Source organism: Oculina patagonica, chromosome 2, assembly GCF_052425735.1.
Source record: "Oculina patagonica isolate OP01 chromosome 2, crgOcupat, whole genome shotgun sequence".
Classification (NCBI taxonomy): Eukaryota; Metazoa; Cnidaria; class Anthozoa; order Scleractinia; family Oculinidae; genus Oculina; species Oculina patagonica.
The window spans coordinates 35,462,867-35,481,404 of NC_135759.1; the positions used below are offsets into that span (position 1 = coordinate 35,462,867).

At 39.6% G+C, this 18,538-nt stretch overlaps 1 protein-coding gene and 1 long non-coding RNA gene across 3 annotated transcripts; both read left to right on the forward strand.

The window, feature by feature from the left end:
- The first annotated feature begins 3,851 nt into the window (after positions 1-3,851).
- On the forward strand, positions 3,852-5,437 carry LOC144644483 (uncharacterized). Of its 2 annotated transcripts, none has more exons than XR_013569119.1 (3): positions 3,852-3,972; positions 4,512-4,750; positions 5,306-5,437. It is a non-coding gene; the product is annotated as an uncharacterized LOC144644483 (long non-coding RNA). The 2 variants fall into 2 exon arrangements; XR_013569118.1 differs by having other exon boundaries at positions 4,521-4,750.
- A 2,593-nt stretch (positions 5,438-8,030) lies between these two features.
- LOC144644469 (uncharacterized) lies at positions 8,031-13,469 on the forward strand. The gene is made up of 7 exons (XM_078503966.1): positions 8,031-8,150; positions 9,616-9,707; positions 10,576-10,674; positions 11,085-11,194; positions 11,648-11,706; positions 11,942-12,090; positions 12,557-13,469. Exons 2-7 carry the CDS (start codon positions 9,629-9,631, stop codon positions 12,877-12,879), a joined length of 819 nt encoding a protein of 272 aa, XP_078360092.1. The 5' UTR covers positions 8,031-8,150; positions 9,616-9,628; the 3' UTR covers positions 12,880-13,469.
- Positions 13,470-18,538: the final 5,069 nt, after the last annotated feature.

Consider the following 18,538-nt stretch of genomic DNA (forward strand, 5'->3'; position numbering starts at 1 on the left):
TCATTGATCCTGGATTTCTGTAATGAACCTATTTATTTTCTACGGTGTGGAACAGAAGTTAATCTTCGCGAGAAATAACAGAAGGTTCAGTCGTTATCTTAACGGCTGCCACTGATGATTTCCGGGTTTCACTGAAAACGGATTCTTTCACGAAATTAAAAAAAAAACTATGTAGCGCCTTCTTCTAAGGTGGTACAAAATTAATTTTTTTTTAAAGCTGAGGAAAGGCAGTAACGCCAAAACGTCGATAATCCCGTCTTTTAATAATTTTGCCGAGGGAGCAGCGAGCAAACGAAACATGAGCATTAAAAAAGTCTTAAAAATGGCTAGCTCTTAGCCTTACATAATTATTATATGTCTGGCTTCGAATACGTTCATCATGGAATATTGGATTTAAGATTAGATTTGATTCCACAGCTAAATTGTATAAACCTTTTCCCTTCTTTCGCGTCGAGGCAAATTTGCAACTTCATTTGGTATATTTTCAAGCCCCAGTAAGGTTAAGCTCTTCATAGTTCAGAAAATGCCATTTATTTTATTTTACATATTCAAAATCTTACGTGCTTTGACAAGGAGAAAAATAACCGAGGCCTCAAAAGTATAAACCTATTTTTCCTTTACAATCATTTTTTCATCCTGAACTTGTCCCAACAGTGTGCATGAGAATGTGCATCTAACCATGCGTCAAAATTAACCACCATGCATTGACCAGGCCAACGGTGAAACCAAAACAAATTTTAATCGCACATCGCCGACGGAGATTGAAAGCGTTGCAAACTTTTAAAAATTCTAGATGAAGTGACTGGGATTTAAATAAAGGTTACTTTTGCAAAACCAGTATTTGTAGTGATCTTTACAGCTCTTACTAGATCCGTTGTTGAAACTTTTTGGTCGGTAGACAGTCAATGAATCTCCGCCAAATTTTTAAAGATTTTAAAAAAATAGTTTTAAATTTTAGTGTTTAAAATCAAATGCAATCTGAGTATGGTTTGTGAATTTACTCGAATGCTGAGCTCATGTCGATTACCGAGCGATCGCTGGAAACCAGTCTAAGAAAAATCAGTATTTAAATAAAAATAATAAATAAATGACCTTTATTTAGACACGGTAAGGAATAAAGCTATAAGCTTTTGGGGTTGTGCATTCCCGATTGAATTAGAATTTGGAAGTGTTGGTTTTTGTGGAGGGAGGAAAACCGGAGAACCCGGAAAAAAACCCTCGGAGCAGGACGAGAACCAACAACAAACTCAACCCACATATGATGCCGAGTCCAAGAATCGAACCCGGGCCGCACGAACCCGTAATTTAATTCTGAATTAAACCCAGGAAAAGCAGCAGAATTGTATTTTTTAATTAGCATAACATACTGGTTTATTCAAGACGTAGGACTATGAAAAAAAATTAAATTAAATCTTGAAAAGGGAAACATGAGGTTATTTCCGGGAATGGTTTATGACTAGTTTTTTTTCGATACTTTATAAGATTCCTGAATTCGGAAATCGTTAACAGCAGGCACAGTTATCATTTTTGCCTTCACTGACATCAAAATAAAAGATTTTGATTAATCGAGTTCTTAGCAGATCTGATGTCGCAAAGTCACTGACGAGGCGAGATGACAAAAATAATTTCATTAAGATTAGGGTACATGAAACTTAGTAGTCAATTTTTCCCCCCTCTTTATACAACGTAACTGATTCAGAGTGCAGAGTACAGTCAATCGGGAAATTATAATTTGTAAAACTGAGGTGCCATTTTTTTTGCGGAACTATTTGCTTTACCACTTTATCAATTTATGTTTACCAAGAGATCGTTTGTGAGATACAATTTAATAAAAACATATCTAAAATGAATTACCAAGCTTTGATAAATCTAACTTACATTTGCAATTTAAAGATAAACTTTAGCGTCGCTGTACGAAAAAGGGATTTTCACACATTAACTAAAACAGGCCGTTTTTCCGCTTCGAAAAAAAATACGAAAGACTTAATAAACGTACTCATAAGATGAAATACAAATGCGAAAAACCACCCATACCAGTTTTAAAAAAGGTGAGCGATTCGTTGTTTGTTTTCTTAAAATGCGACGTTGCCTTTTTTAATTAAAAATCTGTGTTAAACTAACTGTATTGTGTCAATTGAAAACATTTGTTTCCACGCTGCCCACAAGCTGCAAGCTTTAAACACAAATCAAGAATAAATAAAGTCGCCTTTCTTTTCCCTTTATCAATTTTGTATCTGAAAAAGGAAACTTGCCGTTATAATTATAAGATATAATTTTGACTTTCCGATATAGAATTTTTTAGAAATTAAGATCACTGGAAAAAATAACCTTCAGACGAAGGAGTAATTTTTCTAAAGAAAATTGACTTCCGTTTGTGCAAATCGTAGCATTCTATACAGCCCCAAAGGAATACTTTGCGTTAACAGTGTCCGTTGGAAAGGGCTATCAGAAATATTTCAGATTATTATGTATCACAAAATCTTAATAGTTCAGTCTCTTCTGAATGCACAGATAACGCCGGCTAGAGTTCGGTGTTCTTTAAAATTTTATTGACATTCTTTAATTAAATTCGAAACTCATTAGCGGTCAACATCGAATGGAGAAAATGTTACAAACCGTAGTTAAATGAAGAAACAAAATAATTCATGTTGTGTGCCTGTTTCGGGAGAGAAAACTTTCTTCCCATGTTAAAAAATCGCATGTGCAATTCATGCCTTGTATAGTTTTTTATTGAGTGGTAAGTAAATAAATGGTGAACTCCAGCCTAATTACTAAAAATAAAACTTTTTTTCATGCAAATTTTACAGATCGATGATTTAAGGGTGTTGATTCGCTTATATTAAAACAGCTCCATTTTCTATGGCTCTGATTATAGATACCATGAAGGTTAATATACGCAAATAAAGGTCCAATGAGTTTCGCCAAATTTCAAATTGCCAAAATTTTCAGAACTCCATGAAAAATTGTCGTTTTTTAATATTCTTCAAACACTTCTACTATGGTTCGTGTTGATTTCTCTAACACAATCTGTCATGTTTCTAAATTAAGAAGATCGTATCAAAAGATTGTAACTTGATAAAAGAAGACTATGTCCTCAGTTTTAGGTTAACAACACAGCAAAGGAGCTTATAAGGCGCAGAGAGACCACATCACACATAGCCGGCTACATTTTACCTTCCTTTGCTAATACATCGCTCAGAAAATCGTCAGCAAGAAAATTTCACCTCACACGTTTCCCGGCAACAACAGAGAAAAACATGGGCCCAGTGTAATTTTTACATTAAAAGAGACAGTGTGTTTATTCAATTAAATTTCTTATCCATTTCAATGCAGTAGGACAAAATTCGAAATTAAAAGATAAAATCTCGATTTCATTTATCAAAATATTAAAAAAATAAAGCGCACTAAATAAAAGCTATACTGCTGCTGTTTTAAATAGTCAACAGGGCTTGATTGCACAGTTTACAATCACAACAGTACCCCTAGAACAGGGAAGAAGTACTAAGTAGCTTTGGTTTTATTTGATCAGTCACACACTGGGGTTTTATCGACGAACGTAAACGCCATGACAGTTTTGTAAAGCATACTAGGCCGCAGTATCACGTGAAAGTACTGATAATTGCTTTCCCCATATTAATTGATTTCTGACTTGACTCTGGAAGCTGCATTCTGTTATGTCTTACTTCCTGATAGCGACCGCAAACAGATAAGGGAAAGTGTATCTTGGTTAAATTGAGTTTGACAGTTTCACGCCGTTATGGCAAAAAGGCAACGATAAACATCACAATTGAATCAATATAAAATTAAGTAAGGCAAATATAAAGGCGTGACTTACGATAAGGAACACAGGCGGTCGTATCAGCATTTATCACCTTATAAATATGAGTTGGAATAAAAGGAGAGTGAAGCTTGACGGATTCGTACATGCACCTCAGCAGGTTAGGTCATCACAGACTGGTCCAGTTTTGTAAGGTTTGTGAATCATCCGTTATTATGCTGTTTGTTTTTTCGATCCGAAATGCGTAACAAGTTGCTTCCTTGTGTTGCATTGTCAGGGTCCTGGGCGCCAGTATGAATTATGCTTCCAATAGCAAGCTCCTTTTATTGTCGTTTCTTCCTTTGATGAATAAGCTCTGTACAAAGAACTCAAACTTAGATTTGGTTTAAAACCCAGGAAAGGGAGAAATCTTGGTATATGGTAACGTCAAAAATAATCGGAAATAAGGGAAAAACGAGTGTTTTTGTCCCACTCTAATCCATTCAGTTTTAAATGTCAGCGTCGTCTGTAGGCTATTTTGATAGCTTTGATATGTTTTAGGAGATAATTAAGGTAAGCCGGCCAGTTAATTCTCTATGAAGCTGACAAGCTCGGCACCAACTACAGTTATCCGCTTTCGAGAGGTGTTTGCCTCATTGTGGTGCCCACTTAGCGAGAGTTGACCGTATTAGTTTCTTTACCAGTGGACGTGCCTCTTGATAGGATTTATATTTATGCCCTTTTTTCTAATTAGCTTTTTCAGTTATGAAGAGTCACACTTGTGTTCCAGTTGTAGCCGTTCTGGTTGTTATCCTTGTCATGGCTGTTCAAGAGGTACAGCTGATTAGTCCCTTGGGAAGGAGGTTTGGTCGCTCATTAAACAAAAAATACAGCCCAGGAAGACCGCTCAGGCCTCAAGTGCAATACTACCGTCAGCAGACATTCCCGCAAAATGAAGACGAAAATGGAGAAGGCCAGCACTTTTATGAGTGGGTGAGTATCCTATGGTACAACATTAAAGAGAGTACGATTACCCAATATCAGAAATATTTGCGCCAGGGAATGCTAACCCTAACTGCATCCCTCCACCTAGGAGCATGAGACTAGCTTAAATGAGTACCGGCGTAATGGAAGTTCAGCAGGCTTAGTGCTGGGGGTGGGGAGGGGGTAGACCTGCGATTGAAAACTATTGCATCCAGGGAGTTGAAATACTCCTAGTCGCTTCATGTCATGTATATGCATACTTGGATCTCTAAGTCTGGAACTAATTTGCTTTTTAAGGCCTCCAAACACTAATTGAACTTTCTACTCAATTTCTAACGGTTGGTCCTCTTCTAATTACGTATAAGATCAGTATTACATGAACATTTAATCAAGAGAGAGTAAAAAATTAACTATTCTCGACCCTCTTACAGCTTTGTTAATTAAGAACGGAATTGAAATGAAAAAGTGCTAGTTCTTGTGAACTGTTGCTGGCTGCGATACCATTTAGTATGGCTACTTGTTAACGCATTTTTTTCTTTGTTTTATTTCCATTTTACCTTTTAGGGCTTTGACGAGGATTGATATCAGAGAAATGCTAGACCCGAAAGATTTACACCATTAATAATAACTTGCTGCTTACATATTAAAGATGTGAATTTCCCGAAAAGGATCCAAATAAAACAATTTTTAAACGCAGTGGCTGTGAGAATACACTTGCGTCAAAGAAATGTTTGATTGCGTATTTCTCTCCACCTTCTTTCCGGGCTTGCACATACCGTAAAATTCCGGTTATAAGCCCCCCCCGTTTATAAGCTCCCCCGGTTAAAGGCCCATCTACCTGGAAACAAAAAATTACATCCAGTTATAAGCCCCCCCCCCCCCGGATATAAGTCCCCCTCTGCTGGATGACAGTATTGAACAGGGCGAACTGTTGCTTTATTATGACTATTTAGCTTAAAAACGCATTTCTATCAACACTGCCGTGGCTTGTTTTGAAACGTTTTCTTTATTCCGCTTATAAGCCCTCCCGGTTATAAGCCCCTCCATTTATAAGCCCACCCAAAACCCCTTATGAACTTGTATAAGCCCAGGGCTTATAACCGGAATTTTACGGTATTCCAGAAATCAATTTTATATTTTAATGTGCACTTAGTAGAAGCAGAAGGCCAGAAGCCCATGGGCTCTTCTGAGCAGAAGTGGAATTCGAAAGTTAAATTTAATTCTTGGGCGTTCGAGCTGAAGTTAAAATATACGGTCAACTTACTACAAGACACACAGTGGTCAAACGCACTGCGCGTGCTCAGTTCCCGCCACCACTGCTTCACTTACAAGCCAAAAGATAACACAATTACTGAAAAGAAAAATTTTGTACGCCGGATATAGAAAAAATTTAACAATTGTTATCCAACGAGTTAAACAGCTTTTTAATTTGGTTTGCCACTGCCAATCGTTTTTTATAACATTTTTATACAAACGTCTTGGGCATTATCGCTTCAAATTCCTTCAATCTTCAAAGAAATCTGGAAGTGCGCTCGATATATAGCGTTTGACCGTTGGGATATAAACCGTAATTCGCGTGTATGACCACTGATTTAAACAAGTGGATTGTTGGCATAACTCGGCCTCTCCTCTAATGCATGTGGCAACGCTCTGTTCGCGGGCGTCAGATTATCAACGAAACGGGGGATTTAGAAAAGTTTTTAAAACCATTTTTTATATCAGGAAGTCCATTAATTAAAAGCCTGGACGGATACCAAAAATATCTTCGAAAAAGAGCATACTTTATTAACAGGAGTTGTTAGGCTAAGAAAATTGTAAACACCAGCCTTCCGCCTTGTTACGCGATTGAAATGCTTAGGATTTCTCGCCAACTTTAATTTGTCGGGTTTCAGCTACTAGCTGACGAGCTGTGTGCACATCATCTGAAAGCTGAGAGCGACAGCTTCAGGATGGCAAGTATTGGACATTGCTCTACATAAACATTGAGAAATTGTTGGGCGATAGTGAGGACATACTCAAAGCTGACTACGTTTCATTGACACAATGTTCCATAGCCTGCGAGCAGGCTCTCTCTTCGGGAGCAACAAAGCGAGCGCCCAAGACTCAAGTTGCTCGCTTCGCTCGCCGAAACTCTTGCCTTCGGCGCTCGCGTCGTTGTCCCCGAATCGCGTACGTTGCCCCCGAAAAGAGAGCCTACGCGCAAGCTAAATGTTCCAGTGAATGGAGTAATCTTGTGGCTTACTGCCGTTTAACTTCATAAATAGTGAACAATACGAATTTACTCCTAGCTTACGCTAGCAAAGCAGCCCTCGGACTCCAGATCATTTGTGTCCAAAGACCAGCTGAGTCTTGTGATCTCCAATACCACATTACCCAATGGCGGGTACAGTTTGGCATATACTTCATATATGTATCATTCACTGATCGCTGACAACTTTGTGTCAGTTTCCCAATCTACGGTGGACGAAATGAAATTCCAGTCAAACTTGAACATGAAGACGGTCAGAACTTCAGAAATATCTCCGTATTTAGGCTGGTCTTAAAATCCTTAAATACCAACGTTTTATGACAGCATTGTGCTCAGCAGTTAATCGTTGTAATTTTTTTGAGAGGAATACTCGCAAATTGAATATAAAAAATGAATACAAACCGAATTGATTCTACAAATTATTTTGACGATGTAGTCTGGTGCGCTACTCTACTACAAAAGATAATATCTTAGGTACTAATGCATGATTTTTTTCGTAGCAGATTTTCCCTGTGACCTTACAAGCGCATAAAAATGATTCTTAAAAAACCACATGCTGTAAGGCGCGATCAACGACCCGTCGTCAATGACAAGGCGTGAATGCAGCCACCGGAAGATGAACACGACCTGCTGAATCTTCAATGGTTTTCTTCTTGTAGTGTTTGATATGCCACTGATTTTGTCCGTCACAGGGAGCTAAAAAAGGCTTGAGGCTAAAAAAGCACACTATCTAATCTGATGAACAAATAATATTAAAAAAATTCCGGCCCGTAGCATAGGGATGAAACGAAAATCTGCGAGAAAATAAGAAACACTGTAATAGCAACTTACAAATAATATAGAACATAAAACTGTTTGACGATTCACTAAAAATAATATGCATTCTAGTTCGTAAAGATCAGTCGGATCTTTCAAGAATAAAAAGAAGATTGAATATAACATCGTGAATTTCTTTTTTAAGTTCAATGACTTCATGATTTCGTTATACTGGAGTTCATTTGCGCATGCGCCGGTTTACTTCGGGTAAATAACGGAATGAGCCAAGAATGTTGTTGATTAGATAGTCCGCTCTCATTATATCAACATTTGACTTTCTGTAAATAAGTCACTACAGTTAAAACAATTTCCGAAATCCGTACGAATTGGGATCATCGTAGCGCCGTAAGTATATTTACGTTTTTTTTACTCTCTTAGTTTAAAAAAGTGTTCTTTCTAGAATGATTTCGTTGTGTGGGCCGTTTTCTCACGGTCCTTAAGCTTGACAAAGGAGCAGGTTGACCGAAAAAATTGACCGAAGCCGTATCACTTTCTGGTCGTGATTTCGATGTTCACTGAACACAAAGCAATCGTGTTATAGTCTTTCAGGAAGCTTGATTTCAAACCTCAAAACAACAATAAGATCAGTTTGTGATACTGGGGCGAATAGAAATGAACAAAACAATTATTATAACCAATACTATTTTGTTTTAGAGAATTTCTAGTCTCAACAGGTGTGATCATCACAACATGGTGATTTTTGCTTTCATTAACTTGGTACACTCCAACATTTTAACTTTGTTTTGCCAGACGAGAGATTGTTATGACAAACTAATTATTACTGGTCAAATTGAGCTTTGATTTAGCTTTTTTAATAGTTTTAAACAATTATAGTTATGTAACCTTTTGTTTTAAATCAATTGAAAAATAATCGTTGCTTCATCTTTACACCAACCGAATTTGACCCAACCAGGAAAATCATAGATACTTTGCTTTGCCTTCTTCGATATAATTAAAGAAGTGCGATTAAATTGGTTCTAGCTAAATTCTATTCAAATAAAATACAGCCTAAGTTCAATTTATCTCTTCGCAAATTAAAGAAGTTTAAAATTACTTTAGTTTCCGTGCTCTCCTCTTTTCAGCGGGCACAGAACACTCTTCAGTTAAAATGCGGTCTCGTATATTATATTATTCAAGTCAGTCAAAATATTTCTTTTTCATTCCGTTCAGCGGCAATCTAGGATTTTGGTGGACACATCCTTTGATAACAATTCTTCAATCCCGCCATTGGAGTAAAAGAAAGCCAAGCTCGTATTTACAAACCAGTGTTTTTTTCCCTTTCAACCAGCAACGGGTTTTGCGAGTGCTCCAATCAGATTTTCTCTTGTGATCTCGCCCCGTCAGGGTGAACAAAGGCCAACCAGTCGTTTTTTCTTTCATCTACTGAGTTGTGGCATAAAGGCTTAGATATCTGCGCTTGGGAATTTTTAGTTTAAGTGTTGGTACGTGGTATTTACCGAAAGCCCTTCCAACAACTTCATAGCCGAAACCGACCGAAGGTCTTGTGATAGTAAACGAGTTGCCATAGATTTAACGCTCAATCTAAGCGTAACGAATCAAGTATAAACACCGACGCCTAGTTATCAGGTACCGGTTAAACTCACCACCGATTCTTGACCTTTTCTGGTTAGTAACAAACACTGTGCTTGTGGGTTGATTGTTCGCCATCTTGTGCCAAGAAGGTGACACTAAGTGGCATGACCTCAGCACGAGGCTGATCAAACCATAGGTCATTTTTGACCTTTCTCTTGAGAGAGAATTTACTTTTCAGGCCAACTTAACCTCGTGGCTGTCCGTTTGTTTTCTGCAGCATTCTTCAAACAATGAGGGGCGACAAAGTCTTCGTGTGCTGCGCACTGTTTCTGACTTCTTACATCGCATTTTCAAGCAGTCAAGTGACAAGTGAGTGAGCTTTGCGCTGTGGCAGTTTTAATTTCTTGTAAATGTAATTTACTATTATGTGTTTATAATGCTCTCGATTGTGTTTTTGTTTCAATCGTTCTGACAGTCAGTCTTATCATGATCACAACGAAAGCAAAACTAACTGATAGACAGTTGTTGATCAGTTGATCATAACACAGTACGAAATTTATTCGATTTTACACATGAAAGAGTAACTTTGTTGTTCGTTCTCGTCCTTACTCCGAGGGTTTAGTCCCTAGCTCAGTACTGACATAACTGATGACAAATGCTAAGTGGAGTAAAATTATTCCATTAGTCTTACCTTAAACCCATTTTCATGAATCCAACGTTACGTTTGAGTAAACTATTGTGGGTGCAAACATTTATAATTTCGAAGTTACAACTACTTATATATCGCGTACGAGCGTTCGTTGATTTCAATATTATGATTGTTGGCCCTACTTGTTGCATTATGAATCACAGGTAAAATAATAAAAAAACTATTACATTAATTTAATGACAGTAGTATTAAAGCTAGACGCTTGTTGGGCCTTGTATTCCCGATCGAATTGAAATTTGGAGTGTTGGTTGTTGTGGAGGGACATATGACGCCGGGTCCGGAATTCGAGCCGGTTCATATTGGTGGGAGGTGAGCGCTCTCACCACTGCGCCATCCCTGCTCTCCCAGGTTAAAATCTATTAACGACCGCGTTACTTCAGTGCTGTTTAGTCTTCTTGCATTTACGAACTGAACACGCTCATGTATTTATTGCCAACCTCACACCGTAAATGTACACTTTGGAAAGTGAATGTATATAGCTGAGAACTTTAAATGTAACTAACTGTATACAATGTTCAAAAATTGTAGCTCCCGGGCCAACAACAAAGCCCGCAACTCCGACTAAACCAGGATCAGCAACACCCACAAAACCTCCGCCTGTACCAACTGATCCTAATACCTTGCAGTGTAAGTTATTTAGTTGCATAAAACTCGTATCAATTGTCATTGTATATTAATAATGTTAAATGTAATGCGAACGCGCCGTTCAGTATGCATGCATTGCGTGCCCTCATCATCCGGGTTGTAGTTATTGGAGGTTCCCTAGAACCTCCAAGGGATAAAAAAAATTGGTTTGAAAAATCGAGAAGTTCGAGATTTTGCGGGTAAAACTGTAGTGTTCTTCTGTGGCAAGGGAAACGACTTTTGGTTTGATAATTCGGGGGGTTTGAAAAATTGGATTCTACTGTACTTTCTTGTGAAACAAAAATCTAACATAATCTCTTTCGAGCTACCTGTAAGCGATTTCCCATTACCCTTGCACGGCAGGGCTTCATCGCATTTGTATAGATTCTTAGTTTTCTGTTTACTTTTTACAGGCACCGTATACAACTTGACACTGAAGCTGACCAACGCTACATTTGACGATAATTTAGCTAATCCACATTCAAATCAGTTCATCAAGCTTAGGATGGATTTTGAAGTTGGAGTAAGTGTATTTCGATAAAGCCTCTGTGTAAACACACAAACTCTTCTTACAAGTAAACCATAGCACCATTTCACCAATCTCATAACCAATGTGTGGAGAAATTGGACGTTGAACACTGTCAGATCAGAACGTCAATGGGACAATTATATCGGTTCAAACATAAAATGTTAAGAAAAAGTGCACTCTATAACTCGTGACGTAAGCCGTGTGCGTCATAACTCGATAAATCATGCGCGTGACGTAAGTGGCGTGCTTTATTTAGTGCTTTATGGGGCTAAATATAACATGAACTCGAATTGACCAATCATGGCGCGCGCAATTCCTCCAGCATTTTACAACAGGCAATAAAATTAATCATGTTTGTACGTTAAAGCAATTTACTGACTACTTTTTTTTAAAATAAATATACTCACGGAAGTAACTCATGAATAATAATATATTTTAATGGATTAGGTTTTGCAAGCCTATGATGGATACAAGCCCTTCATCGGCGTCACCACTCTGAGATTCAGGTAGTTATATTATGTAAACATGTATTTTTAAAGTAAATTTTATTATCAAGCTCAATCGGTTTTTACCCCTTGAACGAGTCACTGACTCATAAAATTTATCACATTTTTAAAATCAAAATCACGTTTAAATTTTCACACTTCCTTTTCGTTATTTAACACAATAAAACTCAGAAAACAATTTTCCTAGAGCTAGTTAGTACCGATTCTAAACAGATTATACATTTTCCTGAAACAGCAAAGCCCCAGACGGCAAGACCATCGTGCACTTCTGTGTCGAATTCAAAGAGAATGGAACTCATCTTGCAAACTTGACAAAGGCCATAGCCGCTGGCAAACTGGGCAAGCTTACCCCAGTCCCTGTCGCGCCCAAACTGGGACAGGCAGGTGAGTTATGAAACAGTTTGTAAGTGACTTTGACAGATATCACCATCAGCTCTAAGTTATTTGAAATGAACCTCAAATGAGTTCTAAAATTATGCATGCTTGGCTTCGTCGCCTACAGTAAATACCTTTGAAATTAATACGTTTCCTAACGGTTAGGATTTTTAAGTTCGTTTCTTTTATTCTTAAAAACGTGCTTGTCACATAGGTAGGGAGAAATTTAAAGGGCATCCAAACTCCATTACAGGAAAAACGCCTTTTAGGTCTGGTATACTGTCATTAATAGCGACCTAGTTACAGTCTGTACATTGCTTCTACTTGATAAACATATATTTTTAAAGTATATATATAAAAAAAAAACAAATCTACAACTTTCTTCATAAGCAAAGCACGTTGAAAGTACAATACTAGCGTATTGTCATTACACGGCTTACACTAATCAATCAATGTTTTTTCGTTCTCTTGTCAGCATGCTACAAGGAACCAGCCCCAGCCGTCTGCCCAGTTCCCTGCCCATCAGCCTGCGCGCCTTCCTGCTATGACCACTGCTGCCAACAGGGATACCAACAGGGATACCAACAGGCCTACTACCCAGCCCCGGCAGCTCCATACCCTGCCACTTGCCCCAATAACTGCCCCAGTACCTGTGCACCTACGGGTTGCACCCCAGCGTGCTGCAACACTGTGTACAACCAGGCTTCTTATCCTTATGGTAAACGCCATCACGCGCCAAAACCGGTGAAGGGATCAAAGAAACACCACATCTTCCATAAGCGTCACAGGAAGAATTAAGGGAAAATTAGGAATGGGAAGGAATCAGGAAAGAAGGAGAGTGGAACGTTTTAGTTTGTTGTTCAGTTTTATTTACATACGGATCACTTCATGTGTCCGAAAGACTAACTATATCGCGCCAACTGCTTTCTAAGTAAAGACTTGCTAATCACCAGAAGCAGTCACTGAGCGCAGGATATATGTAACGAATAGCCGAAACACTACGAACAAAAAATTCGAATGAAAATAAATAAAATTATAAATATCTAGATATTTGTCTAATCGAGGTGATTTTTTACGATGATTCAAATGAAAACAATAGGACATTTGTTTACAAAAGTACAGAACATTACAGTAACCTAATTCTATGAATTAAGCTAACCACAGCAAAACCTTGCTGGAAAGCTCTAGCTAGCTATTTCGTGATCCAAACCGACTGTTTAATAGAAGGTTCTGTTATTTTGGGTTAATTATGTAACGTTTAATTGTCTGTTATTTGTTATGTGGTTAAATTAAGGTGGTAATTAGTTTATTTTTCGTTTGTTTTAAGCATTGTAAATAAGACACGTACAGTGGAGTCATGATCGACTAAGAATAAACTATGTTCTAAAGTTTCATGCTTGTTGGATTTTATATCATTTTAGTATAAGCTGAGAATTCTATCTGCTGTAATCATCCACCACTGCATTATTAGTCCAAATAGGTCCACGCAGGTGGCACCCTTTGAAAATATCAATTTCCAGCTAAAATTGATAGAAACGGTTAACAACATTGCTCAAAAAACATTCATAATCATATTGAGGTTTTTATCCACTCGGAGGAGTAATATCAACCACTTAAAACCATTGTCTTGCGTCCGTATTAAAACGCAGAGTGAGCCTATACATTTAGGACAAGGTGTTTAGCCTGGCAATCATGGGCGGCCATTGAGCACATTTGATTGGTTGATACCGACCCGCCAATTAAGCATTCTCGTCCCCATAGCCCTTTCCTTTCTCTTAGCCGGCAGGGCCTTGGCACGAGGAAACAAAGGGCTCTGGGGACACAGGATTACCAGTCCTAGATTCTAGGACTTCCGGTTTTCATGTATGCAGTCATGACGTTTCAAAAGAATGTATGAGAGAGTCAATACGTTTTCTACTTCCGTTAAGGAATTCTTTGTTCCAAACAGCCAATCATAAAAATCGAATTTATTCAAAAATCCTATGTCCCCAGAGCCCTCCGTTTTCTCGTGCCAAGCCGCCTAAGAGAAACGAAAGGACTATGGGGACGAGAATGCCAATTAAGCGGTTACACTCCTGGCGGTTACCAAAGAGTGGCCGGGTACAATACACGTAAAATAATCGCAAATATATTCCATACTACTTATACCTGGTATAAGGAAAGAAGCCCAAATTGGGAACCACTTCCCTCTCGCATATATCCTGTTTTTGTATCTTTTTTTATAGTTCTCTAACAGGCTCTTTGGTTCAACGTATAATATTGACATTGAAATCACCATCGCATTCTTCTCAGAGTTCCATCCCACCATATGTTTTTGATTCCCCCAAAAATATCCCATAAACGCCCGCGCGGCTGCTCTCGACCCAGGCCATCACTCTTTTCAGAGTGAGCTGTTTATGGTTGTCGTGTGTTGTCGCGTGCTCATTCCATCGCCGTCTTCATATTACGATAAATACGACACGTTTAAACGAATTAGAATTATTTTATTAAAATTAAAGTGAAGCAGCTTTCCCTGTGGTAAACAAGTTGTTTCAATTAAGGCAAAGCATCGTTAAAAAATAAAAATTACGTGCTCAGTATGCCATTTTGAAAGTGAAGGGATTAAGCTTTTGAGTCCTTATGACACATCTATATTGTTCAAATTTTATTGACATACCGTAAAATTCCGGGTATAAGCCTCCCTGCTTATAAGCCCCCCCGGTTATAGGCCCATCAACTTGGAAACAAAAAAATACATCCGGTTATAAGCCCCCCCCGGATATAAGCCCCCCTCTACCGAATGACAGTACTGAACAGGGCTAAATGTTGTTTTTTTGTGCGTTTTAACTTAAAAGCGTATTTCGATCAACACTCCTGAGGCTCTTTTCGAAACATTTTTTTCCTTCCGCTTATAAGCCCTCCCGAATATAAGCCCTTCCTCTTATAAGCCCACCCAAAACCCCTTACGAAGTTGTACAAGCCCAGGGCTTATAACCGGAATTCTACGGTATATAAACGCAAAGCTCGTGTACTTCTATAATAAATACAGTAAAATCCCGATTTCTCAAAATTCCCGATTTCTCGAACCAACTTTCGTTTCCCTTGCATAGTACTTTTATGTTATTTTATCCCAGATTTCTCGAAACTCCCGATTTTTCAAGCAATTTTCGTTTCCCCTAAAGGTTGAAGAAATTGGGATTCTACTGTACATAAACAGGCTGAGACCGTCACAGTTATATTTAACAAAATATAACTACCTTTAATTTATTATCTACCGGTAATTGTATACACGCGTTGCGATACATGTACAGATCAGAAGAATAGCGAAAAATCAAAAAGGCAGTGGAGAAAACAGAAGCGCAGTACTCTGTTGGGACTGGCTTCGAGCAGATATGTTTACAGTTTGTTGAAATTTAAATAACATAGCAAAAACTTTGCTAATCTTCGAAACTTGCAATGTAGTTACGCAATCTGCGAGACTCGAAATAGAAAATACCTTCATCAGTTCAACTTGAAATACTGAAAATAGTAGCTAAACATATCAAGTAAGATCCTTATTTTTGACAATGATACATGTTTCACTGCGTAGCATAGATCGACGAAGATAGTGGCTTGCTGAGAAAGTGCGTTTATTTACTTATTTTCACGCGGTGGGGGAGGGGGAAAGGGTGGTAAGTGGTATTTTTCTTTGAATATTAGGGAAAGTTTAAAAATTGAGTTTCGAAATGTATTGAAGTCAAGACGAGGTTAATACTTTTCAACGATTTGTTATCATCGTTAGATTGCTTTTTTTTCTATCAGCGAGGTTCAGTGAAAAAAACAACAACTTGAAACACCAAGATCAAATCTTTAATTTGTCGCAAAATATTTATGAAGCCAAGTAATTTTAAAAATGTTAAAAAGCTACTTTATCGAGTTGAAACAGCTGCGACAAAATAAACAAAAATGCTTCCTGAGCAAAGAAAATAAATATATTTGTGTATTTTGTACAATTTCATACAGACATAAAGCACTTAATCACCTTCGTGGGAATATTTCTGCAAAGTTTGTATAATTATTCTGTTTTATTATCATGTTACGTCCCTTTGTCCAAGTTGACCGGACGCTCTCATGATATTAAGCTTCTTGTGTATCTGAACTTTTTTTAAACGTATTCTCTTCAAATATCATCTTTGAGGGAATGTTTCTGCAAAGTTTGCTATTGTTCTGTTTCATTATAATGTTTCATCCCTTTGACCAATTCAGTTGGGGTCAGATAAATCCGGTCACATCAGGATATTAAGCGCCTTGCGTATGTAAACTTTCTGGATCATGTGTACTTACGGCACCCCCGATCGAGTGTCGATCGACACTAGCGATCGACACCTCGATCGACCCGCGATCGACCCGCGACGACATGTCGATCGCCACTCGATCCCAGTCGACCGAACTAGATCGACACTCGACCAACAACGGGCGAAGTCGGCGAGTGTCGACCGACCATGTGTCGGCCGAAGACCCCAGTCGGGACCCGGCCGAACTCGGCGAACTCACGACGCTCTGCTGACACACGGTCAGTGTTGACGATATCCATCCGCAAGCGGTCGCCACGCAGCAAGCTCAACCGTAAGCCTCGCAACAGGATTTGGGGGGGGGGGGGGGGGGGTTATATCGGGAGGGCCACCAGACGAAACCCACTAGACCACCGCGATCAGGCGTTTGACGAGAGGGAGGAGGGCACGATCAGGCAGACCCAGCCCGAGCACGAACTAGAGACCAGGGCACGACGCGAGACAATTCTCCCACTAATCCGCGCGCACACAAAAACCTAGAAAACAATCGCAAAAACATAGAAACAATCGCGCTCGCGTTGCTCTTTTAAGGGTGAATTGGGCCGAAATGTAAATAGAATAAGATGAACAACGTTGAAATGAAAATGTCGTAAAAAAAAATACTTTCAACGTACAAACAAGAGTACCCCCCGCGTAATCAACGAACCAAAAAACGACTAACAAACTCAACGAAGTCATCGATATGCGACACAAAATCATAAAAAAATTGAAACTCAGGCTGATAAAAAAAAATGACAAACTTACCTTATAATTTTACACCATAACTAATTTCGATCAGTTTCAAATCGTTTAGTAACACGATAGTCGCACACGAACTCCAACGTCGCCGACCCGATATGCCAAGACCACACATAAAGAAACCTGAAACCGGCATTCCCGCACAACGAACAAAATGTCAAAAAAAGCCTCAGCGCGGAAGCAGACCGTCCATGCACAAGTAAGATCATAGTAAAGTCTAACGCAAGAAGACCATCAATTTCTTGACGACAATCGGAATGCAGTCAGCGTATTTCAAAGGGGACGCTCAGCAACGCAAAAGACGTTAAAACATCCATCTGGGAGGACCGCCAGCCATCCCCCACAAAACAGCAGCACAGAAGTTCGTATCCCTCCGCTCCCACTGTGGACCAATTGCTTCAGCGTGAGTATGTACCCCAGTGACCGGGCAAAATGCAGAGAATGATGACTGTTGGATTAACCCAGTCGTCTCATGCGAAGCTGCCCACTGACAGTGTGACGGACGCGGACCAAGAGTGGCCGCACGTCGCGAGCTGCAGGATGTGGCGCACGACGGCCCAGACCCACCCTGGGGCGGCGTCGACGAGGACACCCAATGATTAAAAAAGAGTGAAACCACACTACCCGGACAGAGCAAAACACCTAAACAAACATAAGTAAAGAAGGAAGAAAAAAGAGTCAGAAAAAGAGCGAGGAAGGGGCGAGCGAAAAAAAACAAAAAACAAAAAAAAACAGAAAAAAAAAGAAAGAGTCCAGAAAAAAAAAAAAAACAACACAGAAAACCAAAAAAGAAAGAACGAAAAAAAAAGAGAAAAAAAAGAAAAAAACCAATAGAATGCTGCTCACAAGATAGCCGAGAGGGCCGACTGCGGAGACGGGAAGGGGGAGGAGTAATGAGGAGAGAAATAGAGAAGAGAGTTGTAGGAGAAGGGGGGTATGACCATGCGAGAGGAGTACGCCGGGGGGGCCGCCCCCGAGGATGCCCGCCCCCGGAAGTCATGCCCGGAAGAAGAGGAGGAGAAGAAGGAGCGAGAGGAGGGAGCCAAGACGGAGACCCTAAGGGGGAGGCCCGAGGAGCCCCCCCCCCGGGAGGGAGGAGAGGGAAGAAGAGAAAGAGGTGTGAGGGTAGGGAGAAACCAGAGGAGGGAGGAAAGAAGGGGGGGCGGGGAACGAGGAGAGGGGAGGAGAGAAAGGAGAGGAAAGAAAGGGAGAGAGGGCAGTAGCAGGGAAGAGAGAGAAAGCTGAGAGGGAGAAAAAGAAAAGGAGGGAGGGTAGGGGAAAGAAAGAGGGGGAGGAGGGGGGGCCGAGGGAGGGGGGGAACGAATGGAGCAGTACGACAGGACGAAGACAGGGGAGATGACAGGACGAGGAGACGCAGGAGCACCGAAAGTGAAAGAAGAAAGCGAGGA

Excerpts from the sequence above, each read along its gene's own strand:
- LOC144644469 (XM_078503966.1), top strand. The coding sequence starts at position 9,629 with ATGAGGGGCGACAAAGTCTTCGTGTGCTGCGCACTGTTTCTGACTTCT. Across the intron at positions 11,707-11,941 it reads GTCACCACTCTGAGATTCAG|CAAAGCCCCAGACGGCAAGA; the intron begins GTAGTTATATTA and ends TTCCTGAAACAG. Across the intron at positions 12,091-12,556 it reads GCCCAAACTGGGACAGGCAG|CATGCTACAAGGAACCAGCC; the intron begins GTGAGTTATGAA and ends TTCTCTTGTCAG.